At 39.1% G+C, this 26,517-nt stretch overlaps 1 protein-coding gene across 6 annotated transcripts in view; it reads left to right on the top strand.

The window, feature by feature from the left end:
* The window catches only part of THRB (thyroid hormone receptor beta), a 153,581-nt gene extending 131,492 nt beyond the window's left edge, over nucleotides 1-22,089 (top strand). For all 6 annotated transcript variants that reach the window (XM_066570712.1, XM_066570904.1, XM_066570786.1 and 3 more), the window contains 6 exons: nucleotides 6,875-6,975; nucleotides 10,783-10,930; nucleotides 12,331-12,536; nucleotides 15,305-15,451; nucleotides 19,493-19,751; nucleotides 21,212-22,089. In XM_066570712.1, coding sequence (XP_066426809.1) covers nucleotides 6,875-6,975; nucleotides 10,783-10,930; nucleotides 12,331-12,536; nucleotides 15,305-15,451; nucleotides 19,493-19,751; nucleotides 21,212-21,453 — 1,103 coding nt within the window. In that variant the 3' untranslated portion in view covers nucleotides 21,454-22,089. The remainder of the gene's footprint in view (nucleotides 1-6,874; nucleotides 6,976-10,782; nucleotides 10,931-12,330; nucleotides 12,537-15,304; nucleotides 15,452-19,492; nucleotides 19,752-21,211) is intronic.
* The last annotated feature ends 4,428 nt before the right edge of the window (nucleotides 22,090-26,517 follow it).

The raw sequence follows: 26,517 nt of genomic DNA, 5'->3' as shown, positions 1-26,517 counted from the left end.
GGTTAATGCCATGTTTGGAAGGGCTCTTGGTATGGTGGGAGAACAGGACTTTGAAAGTTGTTGTTATTGTTGTTATTTTTATAATTGTATTTGCCATAATTATTTCTCTCTATTTTTTCTCAGGCAATTAAGGTGCAGCTGAGAATATGTAGTGTGTGAGTGCTAGAATATGCAACAGAATTAGCCCAAACTGAGTTCTCAGCAGTGTGAGAACATTAGGGTGCTTTCTAAATAGCTAAGAAAAAGTAACATGAAGCTTATGCCAAAATGTCATCTCATCAATGCAGGGAGTGTGTGTAGATATAATCAATTTACAGAAACACTGAGAATTTGTCATCCTGGCCTTTGCATTAGAACAGTTCCCAGTATGTTAATGATTATTCAAGCTTAAAAATATTAATTTTGCTCTTGACCACCTATCTAAGAAAATAGCACTAAGAAAAAAATTGCATAATCCATTGCATAAATCATTATGCATTTGCACTTATGTTTCTTTCATAACAAAAGTCAATGGAAAAATGTGTTTTCATCTCCTTTACTGTAACCTTTCCACAACCAAATGAAGGATGAAAAAGTGAAGTAAGTTATACTTTGCTTTGTTCAGTGAGGCTTAGATTTCTAAACAAATAATTTTCTTGCAGTACTAAGATACTGTCTCTAAAAGCATTTAAATTATTTGAGGGGTGGGGAAACTGCATGATCTGACCCTTAAAATTATGTATTTTGTACCTGTAATTGGTAATGGCTGCAGGTACAGTACTGATTGCAGAAGTTTAAGTGACAACACAGTTTGGGCTAAAATGTTTTCAGCACATTCTCTGCAAAAGCACTGTTGATAAGGTTTCTGACTCAGCCTAAGGAGCAGAGCTAATGCACTGAAAAGTCATGGAGAGGAAAGGGACTATAAAATGTTTCAGATTCAGTCATTGCAGAATCTTTTGTCAATTTTAGTAATTTCATAAATCAAAAAATGTCAACAGAGATCAAAATTGAGGACATGCAAGCCAGATAGCTAACAAGAAAAGTGTGAATCAGTGTGAAAAGTGTGCTCAGCAACATTCTCAGTGCTTCCAAGCTCGAAGGAGAAATAAGCCATTTTTCTCAGTGGGAGTAATTTAAAGAAAGTGGGAAACAAGGATCAGTGTATCTGCCCAGCATTTCAGATCAATGTTGATAATAGCACAAATAAGAGTGGAGTATGCTTTTTCTCTGTTGGGTCTATGCTTCCACCAACACTCCATTTAAGCTTTTTCTGCTCAAGTATGTCCAGGATGATGTATGGCTGGTCCTTGTAATTTTTTATAATTTGTAAAGGTGACTATGAAAGCAGTAGAACAGCCGTACAAATTTACATATCAGTTTTAATACAGTTGAGGATTCTCAAGGTAGTAATTAATTTCATCTTTTTCATTTTTGTACTGTAGTGTCTAGTAAGTGAATACCAGCTTACTGGTAAGTCCTAACTCCTCATTTTAGTAAGTGGTCTCTAGTCATGCAAATCATACCAGATGGGAGAAAGAAAGATTTCAGGGAGTATATTTAATACATGACTCTGCCAGTGTATACTGAAAATTAAAGTACTGAATAATGGTCTTGAAGCATAACTGTCCTTCTACAATAGCAAAAAATGGCATTTTCTGCCTTCAAGGTATAAATCTATGGTGGATTAGGAACAAGCTAATAATGAACGTCTGGCAGACAGGCATAGTTTGTTTGCATCAATGTTACTCATATTCCTGTTTGGTAGTCAAATACCATTTGGTTCTACAATTTTTTTAAGGCGAGGATTAATTCCCTAGGCAAATATCACATTATTTGTACAGATCTGGAGATATAAAGTATGTGCAATGATACTTTAACAAAACTGAAATTGGTTCTTTACTTTTCTCAAAAGATGCTTTTTGTTGTTGATGTTGTTAACGTGTACCAGATACAGAGGAAGAAGAATCACTATAATTTTTCAGATTTTTTTTATAATAGAAATAGTTTGCTTTGCTTTGTTGAATGGAGGAATAGGCACTGAGTGTCTTGCTTGTGTCTCTCCAGCTCATTACACTGTGCAGGGTCATATGTGGTGCTGTAAGGCATCATTCCTGCAAATGGTAATTTAAGAGTGCATGCATACAGTATTAATGGAGGAGTACCTCAGATGACTGCATGGAGTAGCAGATTTCCTTCTATGCTTATGGCTGCTTGGGGCAGACTCATTGTGCATTTTCCTGTTGAAGGGAATTGTTTCCTGCCATGCCTCTACAAAGCTACAGTTGTGATTTAGATCTCTCTCAAGATTGGCTATAATGGATTATATGACATATTCTTCTAGAGAGGGGCAAGTGATCCTGCTGTGTGCTTAGCCTTGCCAAGACAGTAAGATTAGGCAGACTGGCAGGTGGGAGTCTGGGAACCAAAGGTGTTACTTTAGGCTACAGGGGAAACACAGACATGGCAGATCAAGGTCATTCACTGTTATTCTTCTCTCAAAACAAAGATCCAAGGTGGACATTGGGATAAACAATGTCAGGTCATACTTGACAGATAATTAGTTTAGAAGATCATATGGGATGCAACAAGTGACAGTCCATGAGGATGCTGAATACAGCAGACAGAGACTTGAAACAACAAGGAACAATATTGGTTGTTTTTGTACAATTCAGTGAGGTTGTTGTTGCTCTTGAACAGTTCCTCTTAGATATTTACTTAAAAGGATTTGACCAAGAAATAAAAAATAAATTCTGACCACCTGAAATAGGAACATACCTGATGTTTCCATGAAATGTATCACTAAGTAAATTTATTAGTAAGAAATTTATCAGTAAGAAATTTATCAGCAAGAAATTTATTAGTAAGAGAGCGCGAGGATTACACTGTCCAGACAGCATCTGCTTTTCCACATAGGCATTTTTATTTTTGCTTCAGTGTTATTACACAGACATGAAGCAAAAGTACTTGTTGATATGAGAGACAAGTTACTAATAGTGGTGCCAAGAGTGAGACAAGTCTGTTGCTCTTCTCCTTCCTCAAAACATCTAACAGACAACTCTGCTGCCATCCATGACTTCCCCAAGAATCTCCACTGCGCTATTCATTTCTTCCATGCCGGTACCATGTTTAGAAAAACAATGTTGAATTTCTTCCTGCTAATGCTGTTTCTAACTCAGAGAAGCAGAAAAAATGTACTGTCTGTTTATCTGCATGTCTTTCAAATGAAATTGTATTGAATTTATACAGGGTCATGCAGGATATTTGCCACCACTAGAAATTACTCAGAATGGACATTAGTGTTTGTAAGAACTGAATGTAAATCCACTTACTCCTTTTGCAGTGATGTCCATCTGAATTGTATCTTTTGAAAATACTACCGAAGGTTCATTCTTCCCAGTCTAACTGTTTCTAACCCCATTAGCTGTTAGAAGAAGTGTTAAAAATATGGAAAACTGTAATAGAAAGACAAAATATATGTATCGCACTCTTTTGTTGCCAGTGATTTCTTGGAATAAGAATTTTCTATTCATGTTTCCTGTTCAATCACAAGAAGAGTTCCAGGTATGTACTTCCCTTGACTCCCTTGGAGTCAATCTGTGGCAGTACTGAATATAATATTTAGGTAGCTTAAGTAGGTGTCACTTAATGCTTCTGATGCAAGAAATTGGCAGTGTGGTTGCATGTAAGGATGCCATTTTTAATGTCTGATTAGGAGTGCCCCGAAGAGATTGTGTGTTCTGCCAGATTGGAAACTTTATATTGGATAAAGTGGCGAAACTCCAGGAAGGAGATGGACAGCAGTGATCACATGCATGACCTACTGTATATATTTAAGGAAGCAGTTTAGACAAGTGGTCTCCTGCTCCTCCAGTAGAACAAGTTGCCATTGCATGAGCAGCACTAACCAGCTTGTATAATTAATGAAATATCACGGCATTTAATTCAAAAACAATTCTTGAGGAAGCTAACCAGGGATACTGAATTTCTGAGGATGCAGTTTGTGCTATGCAAAGACTGTATTTTGTGAATAGCAGTAACCAGCAATAACAAGAAGCCATTGATCTTCATGATACATTTAGGGGAAAATTCTTCATCCCTTTGCTGCATCTCCTGCCCACTCTGTCAGCTCTGTGTTGTGTATGTGTTGCATGTGCAGAGGCAGGTGTGAGCAGAGTGGGGGCAGGATGGAGATAATAGCCTCTGCTAATCCCCCACTGACTATTAGGAGTCAGTGATGTAATTAGAGTTGAAACCCTGCTGTCTCTCGTCTCTCAATGTCACATGGCCACCAGTCTATCCAAGCATAACTTGTTCATCATGGAGAAATATAGCCTGAATACAAATCTGCTCTTTTGCTGTCTTGTAGACTGGTTTGATACAACACTGAGATCTTAGCTCATTCCCCCACTCCCCTTCCGGAATATTGGCAGACCTGAGATGCCTGTATCCAGGAATGGCTTCCAAGTACTACTGCTTCCTTCTTTTAGAGAAGAGGATATGTGCTCCTCTATAATTTGAGGTTCTCATAATTATTCTCAAATTAGGCCATACAAATACTTTTTGCCTTCTTTACTTTCTCCTGATTTACTCACCAGACTCCATAAAGTTTAAGCATTTTAAGCTCAGTTAACTTTAAGTGTTTTGTCTAATTTGGACTTACCTTTCTAGAGAGCCTCTGGAAGCATAGCCTTAGGAAGACATTTGAATTTAAAGTGTTACTGAGCTGACCCTCTGGCATGTTAATTGCAGGAAGATGATGGCCACCCCTCTTGCAGCATCCCTTAACAGCCTTCTGCTGCCCTGAGTCTTGCTGGTTGCCCTCCAAGTGACTGGTGTCCCAAGTCCCCAAGCTGTACTGGCCCATACTGCTGTGAGGGCTTCATAAAGACATTAACCTTCATGTCTAGCCTTATGTGTGGTGCTACAGATGGATTCAGCAAGCTAGTGGTAAGGGATCGTGTTACAGGCAGCTGCATCCAAAGGGCTCTTCTTCATTGCACTGAAAAATTCCACTCAGCTTGCAGTTGATGCAAAACTGGGAGGAGTGGCTGGAACACCAGATGGATGTGCTACCCATTCAAAGCAACCTAGGCAGCCTAGAAAAATGGGATGAGAGGAATCTCTTGGAGTTCATCAAAGGCAAAGGCCAAATTCTGCATGAGGAGAGGAGTAATAAACACAGCAGTGCAGGCCCAACTGGCAGGAAACTGCTCTGCACTGGAGTGCTTGGGGGTTCCTAGTGGGCAGCAAGTTGCATGTAGGCCAGCAGTGTGTTCTTGAAGCAAGGGAGGTAAATGGCATCTGATCTGCTTTTGGAAAATCGTCACCAGCAGCTTGAGGGATGTGATCCTTCCCTTCTGTTGAGCTCTAGTGAAACACATCTGCAGTGTTTGGTCCAGTTCTGGGCTCCCCAATAGAAGAAAGACAAACATCCTGGAGTAAGCCTGGCAAAAGGCCAGAGATGATGAACTGGAGCATCTCTTCTATGAGGAATAACTGAGAAAACTGGGACTCTTCAGCTTGGAGCAGAGAAGGCTCAAAGGGGCATATCAGTGTGCGTGAATATCTGATCCCCCACACTGTAGAAGACAGGGTCAGACTCCTCTCAGTCCCCAGTGACAGAACTAGAGAAAATGAGCACAAATAGAAGTACAGGAAATTCCTTCTGAGAATAATAAAATAGTATTTTCTTTTCACTCTGAAGGTGACAGAGCAGAACACTTGCACAGATTGCCCAGAAAGGTTGTGGAGTCTCCATCCCTGGAGATACTCAAAAGCTGTCTGAGCATGGACCTGGACAGCTGGCCCTGTGTTGAGCAGGGGTGTTGGAGTAGTTGACCTCCAGAAGTGGCTTCCAACTTCAGCCATTGTGGGACCCTGTGAAATGTTTATTACTCCACTGATCTTACATAGTTATACATATAGGTGCACTTTCCTCTCTCCCCTCAAAGGGAGTCTGAGATGTCTATGTTACATCTTCACAGTGAGATTTTTCAGAAGGTAAAGTTACAAACTGTAACTCCATTAGTTATGAGTCATGGAAACATTGATTTTGAAAGGTTTGTATTTTACCCTGTTAAAAAGTTGTCTGTGGTTACAATTACTTTTTGCTTGCCATCAGTATTGTTTTGGTTTTTTGCTCAAATTGAAAATATGTTTGTGTTTTCAAAACAAATGTCATTGTCGGAAAAGAACCAAGCATTGCCAATTTTTTTCACAGCAGGAATATTTTCACTGGCTGGATCTGGTAAACCACTTCTGAAGAGAAAATGTCATTCTAACACATACATGTACACACTCACACATACACACATATTTGAATGTCCACATATTTTGCTTTAAATTCAGGCTACATTGAGTGTTCCTGTGGAACATGTCCAGGTCAGGCATGATTAATAAATTTGGGCTATATGTTGCTTGTACCTTTCTGCTTTGAAACAAACCATCTGTCAGTAAATATTTCTTACTACCAAGTCCCCCAGTCACACTGAAACCTGCAGTCTCATCTACAGTATACAAGTATATTGAGGTTTTTTCTGATATATAGAACAGAAACATACTGTATGCCTTCACTGCTATTTTATTATTTCACATAAAATCTTTTGAAGTAATGAATATTTTCTGATGTAGGATTTCACTCAGGAGAGAGAAATCATGTTCCAACTTTTCCCTCTTGACCAGTAGACACTGAATCAGTCTGAGGAATAGAAAATCTTATAGGCTGTGTTTAAGTCTGTAAGAGTACAAACTTTTATTCAGGAAATTCGGTGAGTTCAGAAGTATGGCGCTGGTAGACAAGATCTGTGGTGGATTTTAATGCAATCTTTTTATATCAAATGTATCATATAATTTTGTATGGAGTTTACATGCCACATCCTCTTTTTCTTTGCAGGGTACATACCCAGTTACTTAGACAAGGATGAGCTATGTGTAGTATGCGGGGACAAAGCCACCGGATACCATTATCGCTGCATCACTTGCGAAGGTTGCAAGGTAAAGGGCATGGTGGGAAAGTGGGAATCAGAAATAGCTCTCCAGCTCCTCCATTATACAGACTTCCTGAACTGTGCTGTCAAATCAAATAAAGACAGATTAGAAGCTAATAAGAACATCCAGTACTGATGATAAGCTGCATCTGATCATGCTGCTGCTCTTCATATGCATAAGGAATATAGTTGGTTTTTGCCATGTTTGCTTTTGAAAAGAAAACAAGAAATTTAGACTGGTGTTGCTGCTGTTTACCAGTTAGCTTTTAAATTTCCATTTTTTAATGTTTCTTTAGCCGTGTTCTCAGCCAGGGTACAACAGCATGTTCCCAGCTACTCCACTGAAGCTGTTTATGCAATAGCTAAGGTTCTGCTTATGGCCATGAGATTAACAGTGTTCCAGTGCCTCTCACCATCCCTGTGAAGAAGCAAAAATCAAAATCCTTTCCACATGCTCATATTACAGTAACATCCATCAATTTGGGAAGCATTGACACCCAATTAAAATAGTTCCAAAAAGATGTTGACTTCTTTAACTTAAGCATATTGAAATGTGCTTTCAGCCCTAAAATGCATCTCCAAGACTTCATGCAAAATAAAATTTAAAAAGAGATTGCTTTGGGCAAGTAAATAAAAATGGAGTAACACAATCAGACACATCTTACATGATTTCACTTCCATGAATTTGCCTGAATAGCTTGAGATTCTGTAAGAAAGCTATTCTTTCCTGCAGAAAGTAAAAAAAAAATTGTTTTTCTAAACAAATGGGACCACACATGTCTTGGGCTGGTGTCATGAGACTAAGCCATGGAAGTCTCATTTTGTTCACCCACAAAGTCTGGAACATTTGGATCTGATATTTTGGGTTTGGATTGGCTTTAGAGCTCCTCATTGCAGTAACTCTTGTGTTGAAGTAGTTCTTTTGGTTGTACATCATTTCCCTAAGTTACATTTATGAAATGAACAGAGACCTAAATATCCTATGTATAGCAGATTCATGGTAATACTCATAAGGGCTTTATACATATACTTACATACAAAGTATAAAAAAGTACTTATATCTTTAAAAAGAACTACGGAGCTGCACAAGTGGTTCTTTTACACATTTGCATCCTGAATACCAGATGATAACAATACATAACATGTATGGATGCAACTTATTCAGATATAATGGGAAGTAAGCAGCACTGGGGCATTATGAAGTATACTTAGCTCTCAGCTCAACAGCTGTAACTGTTGCGAGTTTTCCTGCTCAGACTTTCATTAGTAGTTCAGACTTTCATTAAGTAGTTCTTTTTATGCCTTCCAGCTATTTTAGAGACATATCATACAAATTTGCTTTTATCTTCACATACAGTTCTTCTGTCTGATGTACAATTTAAAATAATGCTTATGCACACAAGGACCTGAGATAACAATTTGCAAAAAGTAATTATTGTCTTGAAGGAGCTGCATACACATTTCAAGCTGTATGATATATCAACAAAGTTGTATGTTTTATCAATACACAATATATATAATAAATTTTCAATTAATTTGATGTTTACTAGTTGCTTCCACTCAAAGTCGCTTTAGTTTTGTAACAAGCATAATCAAGGCTGACAACCAAAGATTTGCTTTGGCAAGTGCTTTCATGAACTTCATCCTCACACATGATTTCTGAAGAGTAAATTGTGAGGAATTTAAACACAAATAAATGAGCAGTGAGTTCTGACATCACTGAAATATTTTTCCTGACTTTACCCATTGCAACTACTGCTATATAGGTGTGTAGCAAAGGAGTTTAGAAAGAGTTGCTCCCTACTATACAATGTGCTTTCTTTTATTGATGAGAATAACACTTCTGTGGTGAGGTGTTTGGATAGATATAGAGAGCAGCTTCCTTAACATCTATCTGGAGATGAACGAAGAAGGATTTTTTGCAATTTTTTTTTCTGAGAAATGCAAAGAAATGAGAAGGTGAAATGGGCTGTCTCAGCAGAGGTGATGGAGACCCTTGCCAACATAAAGCTACAGCTACATTAAGTCCTGTGCAAGGTTTAGAAAGCAGAAGTTCACTCGCTAAGATTCATTAGAGATTTTTCTATCTCTTGCTTCATAACTATTGATAACCCTGTGACCCTGGTTGTCCACAGCCATCCTAGGTCTTCAGGAAGGGATGGAACAGATCCTGTCTCTCGGAATTCATCACAGGGTTGAGGACAGAACTGGGTGTTCAGTAGATGAGAGTTTGAGACTTATTCCAAACCCCACATAAGGATATCTTGCCTGTGATTTCCTGGATTTTATCTTAACACAACTGGTCCCAGTCTTGCAAAGGCTCCCACACAAGCTTTATGCCACTCAGTTTAATTAATATTTCAGGTCTTACCGTAATTAAGGAAGAAAGAGTTGTACTCTTAGCTCAAGCTGAACCTCGTAAGATAAAACTCTAACGAGGACAAGGCTCTTCATTGTTTTCACAGGAGTTAGGAGTACAAGCTGAAATACAGACTTATCTGTACATGTTAATTCAACACTTTGTGTTAAAAGAAATTGCGCACTGCTGTAAGATTTTACTGGGTATTATTTAACATGATTTAAAAACAGACCTTTCGCCTACTGAAGAGACTATTCATTAGACAAAATCCCAGCTGAAGAGACTATTCACAAGGTAAAATCTCACTTGAATTTTGCCGTTGTTTTGACTAAAACCAAAGCCATTCTGAACAGCCTCAGTCAAACAGGACCAGAGTGTAAGTGTGTTCTCTGTGTCAAGGTAATCCTGAGCTGCATTGCTGAATCTAGGCAGTCTCAAATAATGGTGAAACTTGAAATTAAAGTGAAGCCTAAATTTTCTGCTTTACAGCCTATCTTGTTCATATCTTGCAGTCTTGGGGAGTTTATCCAGCCCTTGCAAAAGTCAGTGAGAAAAGTCATGTTGAAATTAATACCAGGATTTTGTCTGTAATGTTTAGAGATAACTTTTATCTGATTTCATCACCTACAGCGATATTTTATGGGGCGTTTGAATGAGTGAATTCAGTGGGATTGCATTAGTTCATGTGGTCTTAGGATCTGTTTAAATTTGCAAGATATATCTGTATTATGATAAGATAGATAGATAGATAGATAGATAGATAGATAGATAGATAGATAGATAGATAGACAGACGAATCTTTGGTGGTCATGGGGCTTTTGGGGCTTTTGAAATTCTGTGGTAAATACAAATTAAATCTACTTCTCAGAAATACAAATAATTTATAAATTCAGGATCCTTTGAGTTTAGAACCAAACTCAAAGACTGTGTAGACTGTATTTGCAAAATCTTTTTCTTGCACAGATTTGGTTGGTTATTTGGCTTTTATGGAAATAAAGGAGTGGAACTGTCTGTACTCGATCCTTTAATAGCACAAACACACCACCATTCTTACTATTTGCAGAAGCTGCTTTTTAATTAAAACTATGTGTATGCCTTTCAATATCCTTCAAAATGATTACAGAGTTTGAAAAGGGGCTCAAAAAATACTTCATATACAAGAAAAAAATTAACAGTAAAAAAATATGACTACAAGAAGACATGTACACAGTATTTGTGTCTCAAGACAGCACTACTTGCACCTTTACTTATCTAAGATGTCTATAAGTCTAATTGTTAAGGAAAATCAAGAGAAATGCCATACACTATAAACTGGTTTGAGAGCTTTGAGAACTTTTGGGAATGAAGTTTGTTATCTTGCATAGCTAGGTACATGCCTAACAAATCAAGCAGCTCCCAATTTTTAAAATTTGCTCAGTGCTAATGCTTTCCTATGTACTTATTTCTTGCACCTAGGGTTTTTTTAGAAGAACCATTCAGAAGAACCTCCATCCAACCTATTCCTGTAAATATGAAGGAAAATGTGTGATAGACAAAGTAACAAGAAATCAGTGCCAGGAATGTCGCTTCAAAAAATGTATCTTTGTTGGCATGGCAACAGATTGTAAGTATATTTTCCTGGTTTTTCTTTATTTTATTTTTTTTTTTCAGTGTCTGTGTTTGCCTAAAGTATGTTGATTGATGAAGCTTGTTAAAGTAAAGTAGAAGTGCCAGCCCTTTTCTGGATTTAATAATACCAGGGAATCGCACTCATTACATTAAGCCACTTTCACAGGGCTGTAATTTTTTGTTTATCCTTCATCCTGCTGCACCTTCTCCTGGCCTTACCAAGCTGAGTAACAATAGGAATGTTCACTATTTGGAGGAGAGGAGGGAGAAATGCATCTGGATGGACACTTAGCTTGAGATAAAAACATCTTGTTTAGAAAATTCTGGAGGATGTGAAATTGAATGTCATTGTATGAGTCATCCTGCAGTTGTTTGTTTTATTTTTAGCCCTGAAGAAGTTATCTGCTGCAAAGATTTTGAGTCTTTTCTAAAGAACTAGAAAATATGGCTGCAAGATTAATCCTTAGGGGTCTTCTTTTCCTGCCATTGCACAGGGATTTACACCAATAACTTCAATTACTACAAACGGGAAGAAGTCACGTAAAGCCCCCCAGAAGTCATATAAATCCCCTTGTGCCTTCATGGTTGTTGCCAGTATAATCCTTTGCAGAAGAACTGACAGGAAAACAGGCCCAGTAAACAACAGAATAATATTCTAACTTAGTATTTTCATTGTTAATGTAATGTATAACAGTGCCCTCTGTCTAGAGGGAAATAGAATAAAGGGGACAATTTCATTGTGGCCAGGTAGGACCTTCAGGAAAGGGGCTGGATGCCAGTGAAGTGGTGAGCAGAGAGCCCTGGGATCTGTGTATCTGGAGTCACTGGAAGTAATGGGGGTCTACAGGAACACCACTTGTGGGGATCAGGGAAAGAGCCAAAGGCATGTTGACCTATTTGTGTCGTGCTTCAGGCAGATGAGCCTTCTGTGAATAAGTGCTCCCACTTTCTTTGATCCATGTTACCCTCTGCTGGCATCCAAGTACATTTTCTGCACTTCAGAGCAGTGAGTGTGAGCATGCTGATATGACTTCAAAGAAAACAGAAGTGCATCTTTCCCAATATGGATTACTCCAAGTCGATTATAGGAGCACTTGGACACCTCACAAAGCTTTTGCATATTATTTTTATTGGTGGAACAACCCCTTGAGGGCAATGGCAGTATACAAAGCATTACCAGGATGGTAAGTCACTCTTTGCTATCCAGGCTTCTGAGAAAATGAAGTTTGGAGGGAGAAGTAAGAGAACTGTCTCAACTGTGGGTCTTGCCAAGGTACTTCCTTACTGATTAGTTAAGGTGTTTGTAAGCAACTGGTACCTCAGGCACATAAAAGACCAAAGTTCTGGCAGTCTTATGAACTTCCTGTCATTTTTGTCTGTTTTTTCCCCTGCTAGTGGTGTTGGATGACAGCAAGAGGTTGGCAAAGAGGAAGCTGATAGAAGAAAATCGAGAGAAGAGACGTCGGGAAGAGCTGCAGAAAACCATTGGGCACAAACCAGAGCCAACAGATGAGGAATGGGAGCTCATCAAAATTGTTACTGAAGCACATGTGGCCACCAATGCACAAGGAAGCCACTGGAAGCAGAAAAGGAAATTTCTGGTAAGGGCTGTAGCCTTATATGCTGCTCTTAGGGCCAGGTTCTGTTATTTCTTCTGCAGTGCCTTCCCAGCATTGCAACCCCAGAGAGATTTTATTGCCAGTGTACTGACGTTTGTGAAAAAAGGGTGATTTTGTGTAGTTATTACTTCATTTTTCGTGCCTGAACCCCTCAGTGTTTGATCAGACCATGTATTTCAAAAGATAAACAGTGTGTTGCTATGTTAAGGCTTACTTAGCTGGATACTTTTATTGTGCTGTGATAAGAAAAAGTAGAAAAGTTGTTTCTCTCCTGATTGAGAACAGAAGCAGTCTATAATACATACTGTATTTTTTTAATATATTCTATCTTGGGATAGTTGGCTTTACTAGGGACTTCATAAAACATATTGAAAGTGTTAAAACAATATAAAGTTCTAGATGAAAGCTGGTACTTTTGGTTAATAACTCAGGGGTTTTGCCTCTTTTGGTTAATGGTGGATACAGTAATGAAAATAAATTAGGCAAGGAAAATTAATTTCAGTGAGAACAGGATGATGCATACACTATACCATTGGGGTTGCAGCCTACAAAACAACTTGGATTTTCATCCTATAACTAAGGGTCAGAAAATAAACGTTGATTTATGATGCTTGAGCTTAAAAAGGGATTTATTTGATTTTTCTAAATCGATTTTTAAGGGAAATAAGTGCAGAATGCAAAATGCTTCTACCACACAAAAGAGGGATTAGAGACTGCATTTCAGAAATACACAGGAGTCTTTAACAGTCAGGGTATACTAAATCAGATAGAGCACGCTCATCTTTTTGCAAGCCTAGGCTCCTACTGCGTAATTCACCGTGGGAATTTCAACTCACTGTTGAATTGCTCAGAGAAATTATGTATTCAAAGTAGCTGATCTCTTTTATAATGTTAGGGTTTTTTTAATGCCAGTGACACCATCAAAATTTCTATATGAATGGCTTGTGTTCATAGACTCTACAGTCAGGAAACCACAGTCATCACTGGCAAGAACCAAGAGAGCACTTTCCAGGGGTGTTGCAGAGCAAGGTGTGAGCAGACCAAGAAGCAGCTGCAGTAGTACTTTTGGTTGCTTAAACAGGAGTGCTGTTCTTCAGGTATCAGCTGGTTTGGGATAAAACCTAGGGAGCTGGAGGTTGGGGCTGGAATGAGCTGTTGAAGAACAGGAGAAGCTGACAGTCTGCCCCAGGAGCTATGGATCTGTCCTTATGTGGCTGAGGCTGGTTCTTTGATGACAGGGACTTCATTGGGATCCATTTTACCTCTTCTCCTGTTGAGTTAGGTGGAAGGGGCTCCCCTCCAGTGCGTTAGCTTTAGCTGGCTCTCCTGACTTCCTTTGCCTTTCCCAAGAAAATGCTGTGCTCTTCCTTTTTCTCCATAACAATGGTTCGCGTGGGTTTAAGCATTTGGTCTTTTTTGCTTGGAAGGGATGAAGTTTGTTTATCATGAGCACACAGACAATGTGGTTTAGTTACCCAAGATTCAGGGAGGGAGAGAGCCTAGAAATGAGTTTATTTGAGTTTTTTAGTAGAAAACATCAGATAATTGAGCCCAGTCTTCTTCATTGTTCCTTTACAATTGGTGCTTGCTTTATTAACACATTGCTGAGTTTTTTTCTTGTAAGAAGTTAGATTTGGATTTAGATTAGTTACAGAAGGATCTTTTATGATGTGTTTCTTTAAAAAAGTGGTTGAACACAAGTTTTTATTACAGACAGCACTTTCAGCACCTCCCATGTTTATGTGTCTTATATAAATATCATGGGGCCCATCAGTCTTAAAGGTCTGTTTCTCTGGGTTTTATCTAGTTTTTGACCTTAATGTGAACAGAATGAAACTTCTGCATGGTGTTTGGTAGGTGTTTGTAATTGCAAAGCCACACTTTAAAAAAAAAACAGCTTTGATGTGCCTGTTTTTAAAATACATTGTGACATTGACCAGCTGCATAAAAACCAAGTGAACAAGTTTAAGTGCAGTTGGAATAAAAAACACTCATTACAGATTCTGCTTGAAACTATTTCATTGAAACCCTCAAAATATTATTTGTTTTTCATTTGGAGAAGCCTTGAGCTGAAATCATACAACAGGCGATTTTCAACCAAAATTTTACACAGATGAGTTCAAATTCCATTTACATTATCCAGGGCACCTTTAGGTTAGCCTGTTCTTTCTTCCTCATAAGTTGTTTTAGCTTTGCACATAAGTTGTTTTAGCCTTTTGGAAACTGGCCTTGGCAATTGCCTGGGGGGGCCGTGTGATACCTGGCAATCTGTTCTGGGGAGACTTTCCAAGCTTTGAGTGGGTAAAGAGCCTAATTCTGCAAAGCATGCAGCATCTTCTCAAGGTAACATGTCTCCTCAACTCTTTTGCTTTTAGAGAAACTTGAGAGCTATCAGCTGAGAGCTTTCCTGTTAGGAAAAACGTGCCTATGTTTTTAAGCAAAAGATGCATGTGCAGCACCCATAAAATACATAGATACAGACACAAGGAAGAGACTGTGTGCACAACAGCCCAGCTGTCCACAAAGAATGGGTAGAAGCATACCAGTCACCCATTTCTCTGTGCAGTCACTTCTTTCACAAATGCCTTACAAATGAATTCACATTTTGTGACATAAACTGACTTCACTTATAAAGCAAATAGTGTTGCTTTTTATTTTAGTCTCTTCCATACCAAGTAGGACTTTTTGGAGTATAAAATAGTTGCTCTAAGACAGACTGCTCCTTTAAATGTCTTTGTTTATATCCTTAGCCAGAAGATATTGGGCAGGCACCAATAGTTAATGCCCCAGAAGGTGGGAAAGTGGATTTAGAAGCCTTCAGCCAGTTTACAAAAATTATCACACCAGCGATTACAAGAGTGGTGGATTTTGCCAAAAAGTTGCCTATGTTTTGTGAGGTAAGAAGACTTTCTTGCACTCCTCATTTATATGCCTGTTGTTAAAAACTACTCAAAATACTTTGGCATGGAACTTAAAAATTCAATGTGTCTAAAATTAAAAAAATTAAAGACACTCAAAATCAATGGAACTAGAATAATCTGTATTTTCATGAATTTTCTTTTTCCTGTGATAATTGAAAGCCTGAGTTTCTTAATCTGGAAGTCATTGTGGTTTATTGGGGACTCAAATATGTCTTTAGAGGTGGCCTTGAACAAAGTAAACTAACAAAAAGATACTGTCTAGAAGCATTGCTGATATATTTAATAAAATCTTCCAGCACATGGTTCCCTATGTATCTTCTGGTTCCTTGGCAGGTACAGTATTGTGGAGTTAGGTCTAGACAGTAAAAAATTCTTGACATTCAGGAAAGCACCCCGTACAGGAGTGGCACTTACCTTACTGGGTTCCCTAGGCTTGGTTTTTCTGAATGGGGAGGTTGTGCATAAAAGAGTCTGTGAAAGCAGTGGGTTGTCATTCCAAGTAGATACTCATATGTAAATATACAGTAAATAGACTCAAAGGCTTGGTTGCACATAAGGAATACAGAGGCCTTATGCTGATCTCATTTGTACCAAGGTATCATTTTTATTGTAGGACCAGATGCAATGGCTGATTATATTTTTTTCCTCCAATTTAATAAATGGTATCAGAACTGCAGCCTGAAATAATATTTCAGTCTTAATAATCTAAATAATTTTCATAGAACCATAGAAAGATTTGTGTTGGAAGGGACCTTAAAAATCATCCAGTTCCAACCCTCCTGCCGTCAGCAGGAACACGTTCCATTTCATCCTTTGAGGTCAACACCCTACCAGAAAGGAAGGGTAAGGCAGCCATCAAATTTTACTCTACTGTGGCTGGCAGCTTTATTTTAAAGTCAGTCAGGGAGTGCTATATATGTTCTCTGGCAAGTACAGAATAAGAAGAGGTAAATATCAATAGTAGTCACAGTGTAAATATCTCATCCTGGCCAGCCTCTGCATTGGCACCATCAGTCAAGGAAGCATGAAATGCAGCCAAGCATGAAGATTTTAAAATACAAGGAATATGTCCATAGCTCATGAGCATTTAGTGTCTGAGGGAATCAGTCTCCTCTGATCTGGCATTTGTTGCTGGGAAATTGCAGTGACATACCAAGGTAGTCTTTTTAATTTAGAGAGCTCTGCCAGTCACACACAGACCCCAGTGCACATCTGACATCTCCTACCCCTCCTGGCTACTATGGACCCACTTGTGTCAGAGCTAGGATGAAGCATGGATGAAGAAGTCAAGGCATCATTGAGCATGACGTCTCTATGTTATGTGGCTCAGCTGGCCAGGCTTTGTTTACAGCTCAGCCACTGTGTAACCCTGACACCTGCCCATGTACAGCAAGATCTGATGGCTGGGTGAGGGACAACTGGGTGAACACAAAGGAGTAGGACAGCTGCTCTCTGAGTTGTCATATAGCACTTCCTGTATCATGAAGAAAATTACAAATGTTTGCTTCTTTTTGAAGGGGCACCCTCCTGTTAACTTTGTTTCCATTATGATTTTTAACCTGTACCTTTTTCTTAGAAGCAACACTCTGTGGGCTGTAGATTTTTTGCAGGAGAAAATACTTCTTTCTTCCATAGGACCTGCAGAGCATTTAAACATTAACTCATTTCATAATTCCAGAAGCTGTCTGAGAATGCAGTAAATCTGTATGAAAGAGGGACATGATAGGGAACATCCGTGGCCACTTATATTTTCATGGCTACTTTTCCTTCTTTTTCACATCTTTGGACAAATGTAGAAGCCAGCAAAGCACTGAGTGCCCAGCTTAGCTTGTGTGCACCCATTGCCCCCCCCCTCAAACCAAGTATCCAATCCCAGACTAATCAAAGTGTAAGGAAAACTTGATTTGCTTCTCAGCATTTCTCCTGTTATTTCCTTCCTGCTTTTCTTTCTGCTTAGAAGATGAAGATTGAGGGGAAAGTAATAAGTTTAATGTGAGTTTTAAATGTCAAGGCATCAGTGGTTCCACAGTGGGTGAAGCTGTGTGAATACTCTTTGAGGTCACTCAGCTCAGCTCAGTTCCATGGTGCTGGATGGCACGTGTCCTGCAGAGGTGAGCCCTTCAGGTTCCGCCTTGTGCCTTTTCTCCCTGCAGAGAGAGAGGAAAGGAAACATGGCAGAGTTTCAGTCACATTTATTGATCCTGCTACTGGAAGATGCTCTGGTAGCAACACTCAAGTGATGAATGTAGGTAGCATTAAAATCTGCACAGCTGGTAGTAGAACTGATGTTCAAGCCTCATGTCTCTAGTAACTCCTGCTACTGGCAGATAAGACCTGAGGCCTGGCATCTGTGAAACAGGTGTCCCATGTATCCTTCAGAATTAGAAAAGCAGGTGAAAGACAGGCATAGTCAGACTGCCACTACCATAAAGAAGTTTTAAGAAGGATCAAGTAGAAAGAATCGCATTCATTTCATGGCTCACAGCTGAGCTTCACAAAATAAAACAGCTGAAGCATCACAAAATATCTTCTCTACTGTTACCTGTTTCTTTTCTACTATTCTTCCTTCTATTTAGAGGCTTGGTGTTTTTTTCAATTCTCTTTTCTTGTCCCTTCTCTCTGTCTTTCTTTCATGTTCTTTTTTTCACTTCCATTGCTTTTTCCAGTATCTCTTCATGGTTCCTCTCACATATCTATTCTCATTTTAATTTTTTTTTAACTCTGTTTCTTTCCCTACTTCAGTCTCTGCTGCCAAACAGTGGAATTGTCATTGGGTAGCAAGACTGCTGCTGTGCCTGTGCAGTCTTCCCCACACTGCTGCTGAGCTGAGGGTCGTCTGTAGGGAAACTGATTTGCTCTGAACAGAATGAGTCAATTTTCTTGTGTATTAAACACTTCACACCTGAAGGTGGCATTGGTGGAAAAGTAGCTGCATGACTCAACTCATTTTCCTGACCATGACTAGCTCTGTGCTTAAAACTCTTCTCTAACAGGGAACTGCTTTACGCTTGCATTAGGCAGCTCTGCATCATTTCCCACCAAATCAGTGCACTTGCTTTGCAAGTACACCGTTGCCATGTAAACCTATAGTTCATGGGGTTTTTTTTTTTTGAATTGCAAAACAGGTAAATGTAATATTTTTATATAAATCAAAAAATAAATGGCTTTTTGCCTCCTTTCAAGCCAAGCAGAAGTGTGTTGCTCTTTCATTTGTGGGACCCTTGCTGTTTGCTTACAGTCTCAAAACTCTCTTGGTGGGTTTTGTTATCATTGAATAACCTAAGAAAACATAAGGACATTCTTTATAGAACACGTTCTGCTCACATGTCAGCATCCTGGTTATAGTCTGTAAATACAGAACCGTGGGACAGCTTGCCTTTGTTAATGGCATGGAAAAGTCAAATGCCCTGAAGATCACAGTTTATGCACCAGCTTAAAAGCTGTAGCTATACCATAGATTTTCTGTCTGTCCAGCAATAGTGCAGGGAGAACCACTTTACTAGATTAAGTCTAGATTAATAAATTCTCTGTTGTTAAAATGGGCCGTGAGAATTCCTGCTCCACTGATTGAGGTATATCCTCTAGATATATTTGTTTAAAACACAGTCCACTCTTACAGACCCTCCCAAATGTCTTTCCTTTCCTCTGGTCAGGTAAGAAATAAGTATGGCTGGTAGTGAATTTAACTGGGATGGCTGAGGTCTGCACCAGCCCCAATTATGGTTTATTCTGCTATAAGTTGTAAGCTGAAGGAACCAAAAGCTGTGTTACTGCTAGATTTCCCAAGGGTGTGTGGGGATGCTAACCAGGGAATGTTAACCTGCTGGCCGTTCCTGAAGGCAGGAATGCAGATCCTGGGGGTTTGTGCAGAGCAGCAAGTTTGGAGGGGAGCTGCACTATGCAGGGCAGTGTCCTGGGCTGTGAACTGCAACTTCATGTTCGTGGATCTATTGTAGCTGTAAAAGCCTCTCAGTCTGACAAACATGAATTTTTCTTTGCCATTTATAATTTCTGCAGCTGCCATGTGAAGACCAGATCATCCTTCTGAAAGGCTGCTGTATGGAGATTATGTCCCTCCGAGCAGCAGTTCGCTATGACCCCGAGAGTGAGACTTTAACACTGAATGGGGAGATGGCAGTGACAAGGGGCCAGCTGAAAAACGGGGGTCTTGGCGTAGTGTCTGATGCCATTTTTGACCTGGGCATGTCTCTTTCTTCATTTAATCTGGATGACACCGAGGTTGCCCTTCTTCAGGCTGTTCTGCTCATGTCATCAGGTGAGAACAGAAATATATTGGGATCCAAGCAATTTTGAAACACTTTGGTCTTTGTCACAAGCCTCTTTGAAAAGAAATAAGATAGGTTACATCTTGTAGTGCTGACTAGAGTAATGTGAAAGAAATTTTCTCTCAAAACCCCAGTGATTTATTTTGATGAACAATAGGAAAAAAAGTGCAGGGTGTTCAGAGAGTTGGACATAAAACTGGTTTTGGTAACACACCTTGCTCAGTTTGGTACTTAGGAATGAGCCAGGAATGATCATCAAGAGGAAATAAGTTCTGATTCTGAGCCAGTTTTCCTTAAATGAAAAATGGATAATTTAGCAACAGTGGTCCTTATGATAAGTTCCCCCAAGTAATGTTGTGCACTGGGCATTCATACACATTTCCACCAGTCTCATATGTTTAGTTTGACTTGCCCTCTTTTTTATTAATTAACAGCACCACTGCTTCCTAATGGGCATTTACAAGCTGTGCTGCTTCCCCACGCTGGGACCATTTGCAACTGGTTATGATACAAAAGCAGCAGAGACAACTTCCTATGATTTCCAAAGAGTTTCTAACCTTCCCAATTTGAGTATGTTTTCATATATGCTTCCAGTGATTGTGCCAGCCCAAAGAGGAAATTCCATTCTTGGGCAGTGGCAGATCTGGCAAGATTTTATTTTAAGATGGCTTTGAAGATTGGGCACTGAATAACAATACACAATCAGTGATTTACAAGCATTAACTGCATCTGAGATAAAAAGGTTTCCACAGTAATCACAACACAGCACTACATTTTCCCCATCAAAACATTTTGATTTCTTTTTTAAGTCCCTACACACTGATACGGGAGCAGGGTTTTCAAAAGGCAATTCAAAAATGACCTGCTTTCCCAGAGGTGTCTCCTGAGAAGTGATGTGAAAGGGGCTTTCCCAGTCCTTATCTGGGTGCCAGTTGAGACAGCCAGATTTTTAGCCTTTGTTGTTCCTTGATGCTCCATAACAGCCCACCTGGGATGAAAGCATGATCAAACCATTAGTCAGATTGTAGAAAACCAGATAGAAAGGAACTGTAATTTAGATACCTGAAAAGGATTTTTTTTTTGTTTCTTTATTAGTTGTTTTACAGAAAAATGTAGATGGAATCCTTAGCTGAAATCAGGGATCCGATGTTCTAGTCACTGTAAGGAAACACTTCCCAAACAGCTTCACTCTGTGTAAGTGTGTGTAAGTGAGCAAAGCAGGCATTGGATGAAGAAAGGAAGGATTATCTTCTTCTTCTAACAGGCATAGTACTAGCAAGTGAGTAAAAGAAGGCTGGAGTAAAAGAAGTTTGTAGCAGAGCCACAAATGCCCCCGGTCTCTCTCCTTTCTTTCCTAGCATCAGAATCATCCTATTTTTCCTGATTTATGATCAGGCATTTGTTAAAGCAAATATGTAAGAATGACAATTCTGCTGCTTTGTATCTACAGATCGCCCAGGCCTTGTTTGCGTCGAGAGAATAGAAAAGTGTCAAGAGGGTTTCCTCCTGGCATTCGAACACTACATTAACTACAGAAAACACCATGTTGCACACTTTTGGCCAAAACTGCTGATGAAAGTGACAGACCTGCGAATGATCGGAGCCTGCCATGCCAGCCGCTTCCTGCACATGAAGGTGGAGTGCCCCACAGAACTGTTCCCTCCGTTGTTCCTGGAAGTGTTTGAGGATTAGAGACTGAAGTGGTTCTCCACACCCCCGTCGCACTACTGGCTGTCATTTCATCCCGTTGCCCAGCTCTTCTCACCTGTTTGTTCTTCTTCTTTCGTGGTCCTCTGTTTCTTGAGATGGGGCTGGGGTTTTGTTTGAGTTTTCTTTTGGGGTTGCTGGGGGGCAGTTGTATACACATGGATGAAAACATCCCTTTAATGCGGGTACTTGTGACTCTTGCAATTTGTTCTTCAGTCCTTTGATGTGAGTGCTTTGACAGCTTAACAGTGAAAATACGAACAGACCAATCTCATTCACCAGCATTTGCGTGGTCACCAGCTCACACCCATCATTGTCTGGAAAACAGGGGAGAGAGACTGAAGTGGCAGAAAAATAAATTTGCCTTCTAGTTGAAACAGCTATCGTTAATTTGACCTTGACAATTCTGTCTTGTATTACTCCTTTTGCAGGGTACAACCGACCAATTCATAGTACGAAATTTCTGGTCTTTGTCATGGTTTCTATTGTAACAATTACCACTATGATCTAGAATCTTCATCATCATAATGGTCCCATCATTCTCTGGGTTTTTTTCCAGAAGATGCAGTTTAACTGTGCTCTATAAATCAAGTACTTAAAATAATGCAGTGTTAGAAGGGACTGAGTCTTGTTGTGTTTGGTTTTTTTTCCATGTGTATAAGATGTTAAGATCTTCAGTTTCTAAATTTGGACTCCAGGTAACTTCATTGGAAGGTTTGTTGGAGTGAGGACAGAAATTTGATTCTCTGAGGTGCTCCTGATAGTGGAGGGGTCTGCTTTTTTTGAGGTGTGTGGAAAATCCATCACTCTGAGGGAGAAGGCTCTCTGTCAGGATACCAGGCAGTGTCTCAGAGTTATTCAGGGATATGAGAGCTCACGGAATGATGACAAGGAGAATGGAACATATGAGGTGACCTTCAGATAGGACAGAAACCAACTGTGTTATTAACAACACTCAAGACTGTAGAGCTTTATCCCAGGAATACAAATAGTGTTGCTCAGCAGTTATCCTTTGTTTTATATGTGTATATATATATGTATATATATATATATATATATATATATATATATATATATATACACACACACACACACATATATATATACATATATATATGAATATATATAAAAAGTTTATATGCACCTATAGATATAATTTTTTATATATATACTTACAAATCTTCAGCAGTTGTCTTAAACATATTTCCGTATTTTTATCTTCTCTCTCTCTCTTTCTCTGACTCTGCCCTGTGTCTGTGTGCATGTGGATCAGCTGAGTTCTCCCTCCCTACAGGTATGTCTGTATGTGTTTCATTAGGCTAGATGCTCTCTTGACTCTTTTAATTTATTTCCACTAACTGCACTAGCAGGAACCAAACTGAGCAATGACAAAATGTCCTGCTGCCGAAGTCTGCAAGCCAGTACACACAGTCCTGGAATGTCTGGAGGCCAGTGATGAGGACATTGTAGGTAGAGGTTCCTCTCTGTCACCATCTCCATTCAGGGATGTTATCCCTGGGTTTTATAAACTTGATATTAAATCATCCTCTGAATTTGTATGACACTTCTAAAACATCTTTCTCTTCTTCCTGGGAACCAGAGACTTAGTTCATGTTTTTTGCACTGCCTCATACCCTACATTCTTTCATGTTGTTCATTGATTTGTACCAGTTTCTTTCTCTGCTATTTATTGACCCATTTGCCCAGCAAGTTGTGGGCATTGTTAGAGTGGATGTGTTGACTTTCAAAGCTCATGGCCCATATCTGAACCCATAGGTTATGTGCTTATCCCCTCATAAAAACAGGATACTCAGGAAAACTAATAGATGGAACACGATATACATGTGTCAGGAGTTAAACTCTTTCTACCCTTCTTTCCCTACATCATTGATAAAGCATTTGGAGTGCTATTGGGCACGTTTTTAGGGATGTGGAATCTTGTTCTCTCTGTTGTTTGATACCATATGCACCTGTGATGAGCTGTGAGCACTAATGTTATCACTTAGGGTTTTTTTTGTCAGAGCGTGAAACACATTGGGGTGTGTAGGAGTTTTTCTGCAGGTAGCAGTGAAGACACACCATTGGAGATTAATTCTTAAATATTTGGTGTAAAACCTCTTTTGTTGGCTGTGTTGGCTCCATCTTAAAACGTGTGTCTAAACAACATCTCTATCCAAATTCCTTGTAGAGCACTGTCTTGGGGGCAAAGAGTCAGAAACTGGCTTTTTGGATAGGTGATTTGGGGTGGCTTGATGGAGGACTTACAGCATGTAATAGGGAACTCAGAAAAGCAGCCAATCCCTTACTTGCACTGATGCCTTCACAATGTAGAAACAAAACAACATACTTTTGAGACAATATTAATATAGCAAGGAATATAAAAGCAGAATTGGAGGCCTCCAGGTGCAAATATGGCAAAATGCACATGTGATCCAGGACTTCTGCAATTTTATGAGTTTAATAAATTAGCATATTTAACAATAGTGTCCAATTAGAAGAGCATTTAGTTAAGTAATCCCCCCTTTTGGTTCTGCCCATTTGGAGCCCCTCCTGAGTTTCTAGTCCCATATTTATTATGTCTAGGATACATGGTAAAAGGAAATAAGACATCCTTGGGTAAAGAAGCAAAACTAAATAATATTTCAGGAATGTAGCAAGCATAATACGTCTTAGAGGTTATCTTATTGATCTAAAACATAGGGGCAAAGGGGTAGGAAAAGTACTTTACTTGGAGCTACAGCCATGTATCAGAAATCTACAAAGCTACAAATATATGACAAATATATGAAAAGCTTAGGCATCTGTGCTTATGCTCACAGTGGCTTGCAAAGAAAAGAGAAATGTGCATGTCTTTTGAAGCCCTGTTCTGCCATGTATCTGAGCATGGAATTCCTCCTGAAGCCAGTGCAAGTACTTCACCTGTTTCCTTAATGTGAGCTTGAGTAGGCATTCAAGCTTTTGACTGTGCTGCAGGTGAGACCCAGGAAAGGAAGCATCACATCTCTTCATGTTCCTAAATACCAATGCAGTTTGGAGCTGTGCCTAGTCAGGGTTCAGAAAATCAGGCCTCCTTCCTTAGGTGACTGCAGATGGACTGAAGTGCCTAAAATCAGGCAACCAACTTAGTTCTGGCAGTGCTCTAAACAGAAAGGACATAAACATCAACATGTTTTTCTAGCTTTTCAGGTTAAGTTGGAGTCTGGCACTAATTAACAGACTGAGTTAGTAATATTACCTAACTGAAAACTAAGGCCAAGCTCATAGTTGGACAGATTTGATGAACTGATATCTAATGGCCTCTGATCTCCTACTAGTCTTACTTTGTCTCATTTCCTTTACTTTGCCCAGTATGACATCTGATTTATGTGATCATGAGAGCAAAACTAACTGACCTTAGCTCTGCAAAGACGTACTTCTAAATATCAGTGATCTCAAGCCATTGTGGGATTGAGCCCTGGACTGACCACCTCAGTGGCAGACACCAATGCCACAGTCAGCACCCTTTGCAGTAACTGGCCTTCTGAGTGAAATAGCAAACTTGTGCTTTCCAGTGCAGTCCAGAGTCTTGCTTCTGCTGGTGCCATGTGGCTCTCGTGTTTGCTTTGTGGTCTACATGTGGGTCTCACACAGAAGGTTTTTCCTGTCAAACCTGACTGTCACCATTCATGGTATTGCCCTGAGTAACACGTGCATTTAGATACTCATTTCATGTGTAATCTCAGTTAAGTCGCGATATTTATTATAACATATATAGTGTGTGCTAATGATTTTTGTTTACATTCTGCCAAACTGTAGACCTTAGAGTTAGACCTCCCAGGTCCAAAATCATCTTTGAGCAGACTGCTTGCTTCTTCAGAGGCAGGTATCAGAAAGAGGAAAAAACTGTCCAGAAAGACCATTTATATCAGAAATCTGCCAAGAGAGGGCTGTTAATCACAAGCAGAGCATGTCATTGCTAGTGATGTATTTTTATGCTATGGAACTCTAATCTGTATGTGTCATATTGACTTCTTGCTGCATGAATCATAAATTTTAAAAATCAGTCTTACAGTTTTGAGATGTAGCCGGCATTCCTAAGGCTAAACCTTTTTCATTGACAGAATCAAAATCCACAACCAAGGAACGTTTTCCTCTCACTGTGAGAGCAACTGAAAGTGTTTAACATTTATCTTTTCACAAAGGAAGAGGCAACAGAACCTCTTAATGTGTCTTGTTATTGTGATCATCTGGAAATGATTGCCAGACGTTTCCTTTTGATATAGTAATGAAGTGATCTGTATTTAAATTTTATAGAGAGAATTTTATTCTAGTGTGATAGAGATTTATTTTCCACTTAAAGACTCAAAACGGTGTGAGCACGTTTTTGGTTTGTTGTTTTTTTTTTTTTTACTATGATATATTTTTGCTTTAAAATTAAAAACAAAACAAAAAAAAAAAGGTTTGGCCTTATCACAAAGTTTTAGTATAGATGTTAGCAAACGCAAAGAGTATGCATTATTTGTGTGTATCCACATTGACTGATGTCGCCTTCAAAAAGCAATATTGTGCAGGTAATAAGTTGTTTGTGACTGTCCATTGCACAGTTTACCTTCTTTAAAAGCTAACCTTGTTTATGCACAAGACAATCAAATGTAAATCTACATCAGCACCCAGGTGTGGATTAAATTTATGTAAATTACTGAGCACAATGTAAAACATTAAAAGACACTTTATTTAATTACACATTTAATGTTGGTAAAGATAGTATCAGGGCATGAACTAGCTGACATACTGTAATTTCTTTTTTCTCTTTTCCTACTTCCTTAGCACTCTACAGTTTCAGTTTGCTCATAAATACATCAAATTAGTCATTCATAATTTTTTTGAAGAGGAGGGTGGTTTGGGTTGTTTATTTGTTTTTATGAAGTCAGTTAGGAGGACTTACTACTTTGTCTATGAGGTTTGTGGGTTTTACTTATTTGGTTTATTTTTTATATCAGTTTCATGCCCTGAGGGTAAGGCAAACATTACACCATACAGTAAAAAACAAAGTACCTTGGATGATGTATT

Source organism: Molothrus aeneus, chromosome 1, assembly GCF_037042795.1.
Source record: "Molothrus aeneus isolate 106 chromosome 1, BPBGC_Maene_1.0, whole genome shotgun sequence".
Classification (NCBI taxonomy): domain Eukaryota; kingdom Metazoa; phylum Chordata; class Aves; order Passeriformes; family Icteridae; genus Molothrus; species Molothrus aeneus.
Note: the sequence above shows the minus strand (reverse complement) of the source record. Positions and strands in the feature narration are given on the sequence as shown.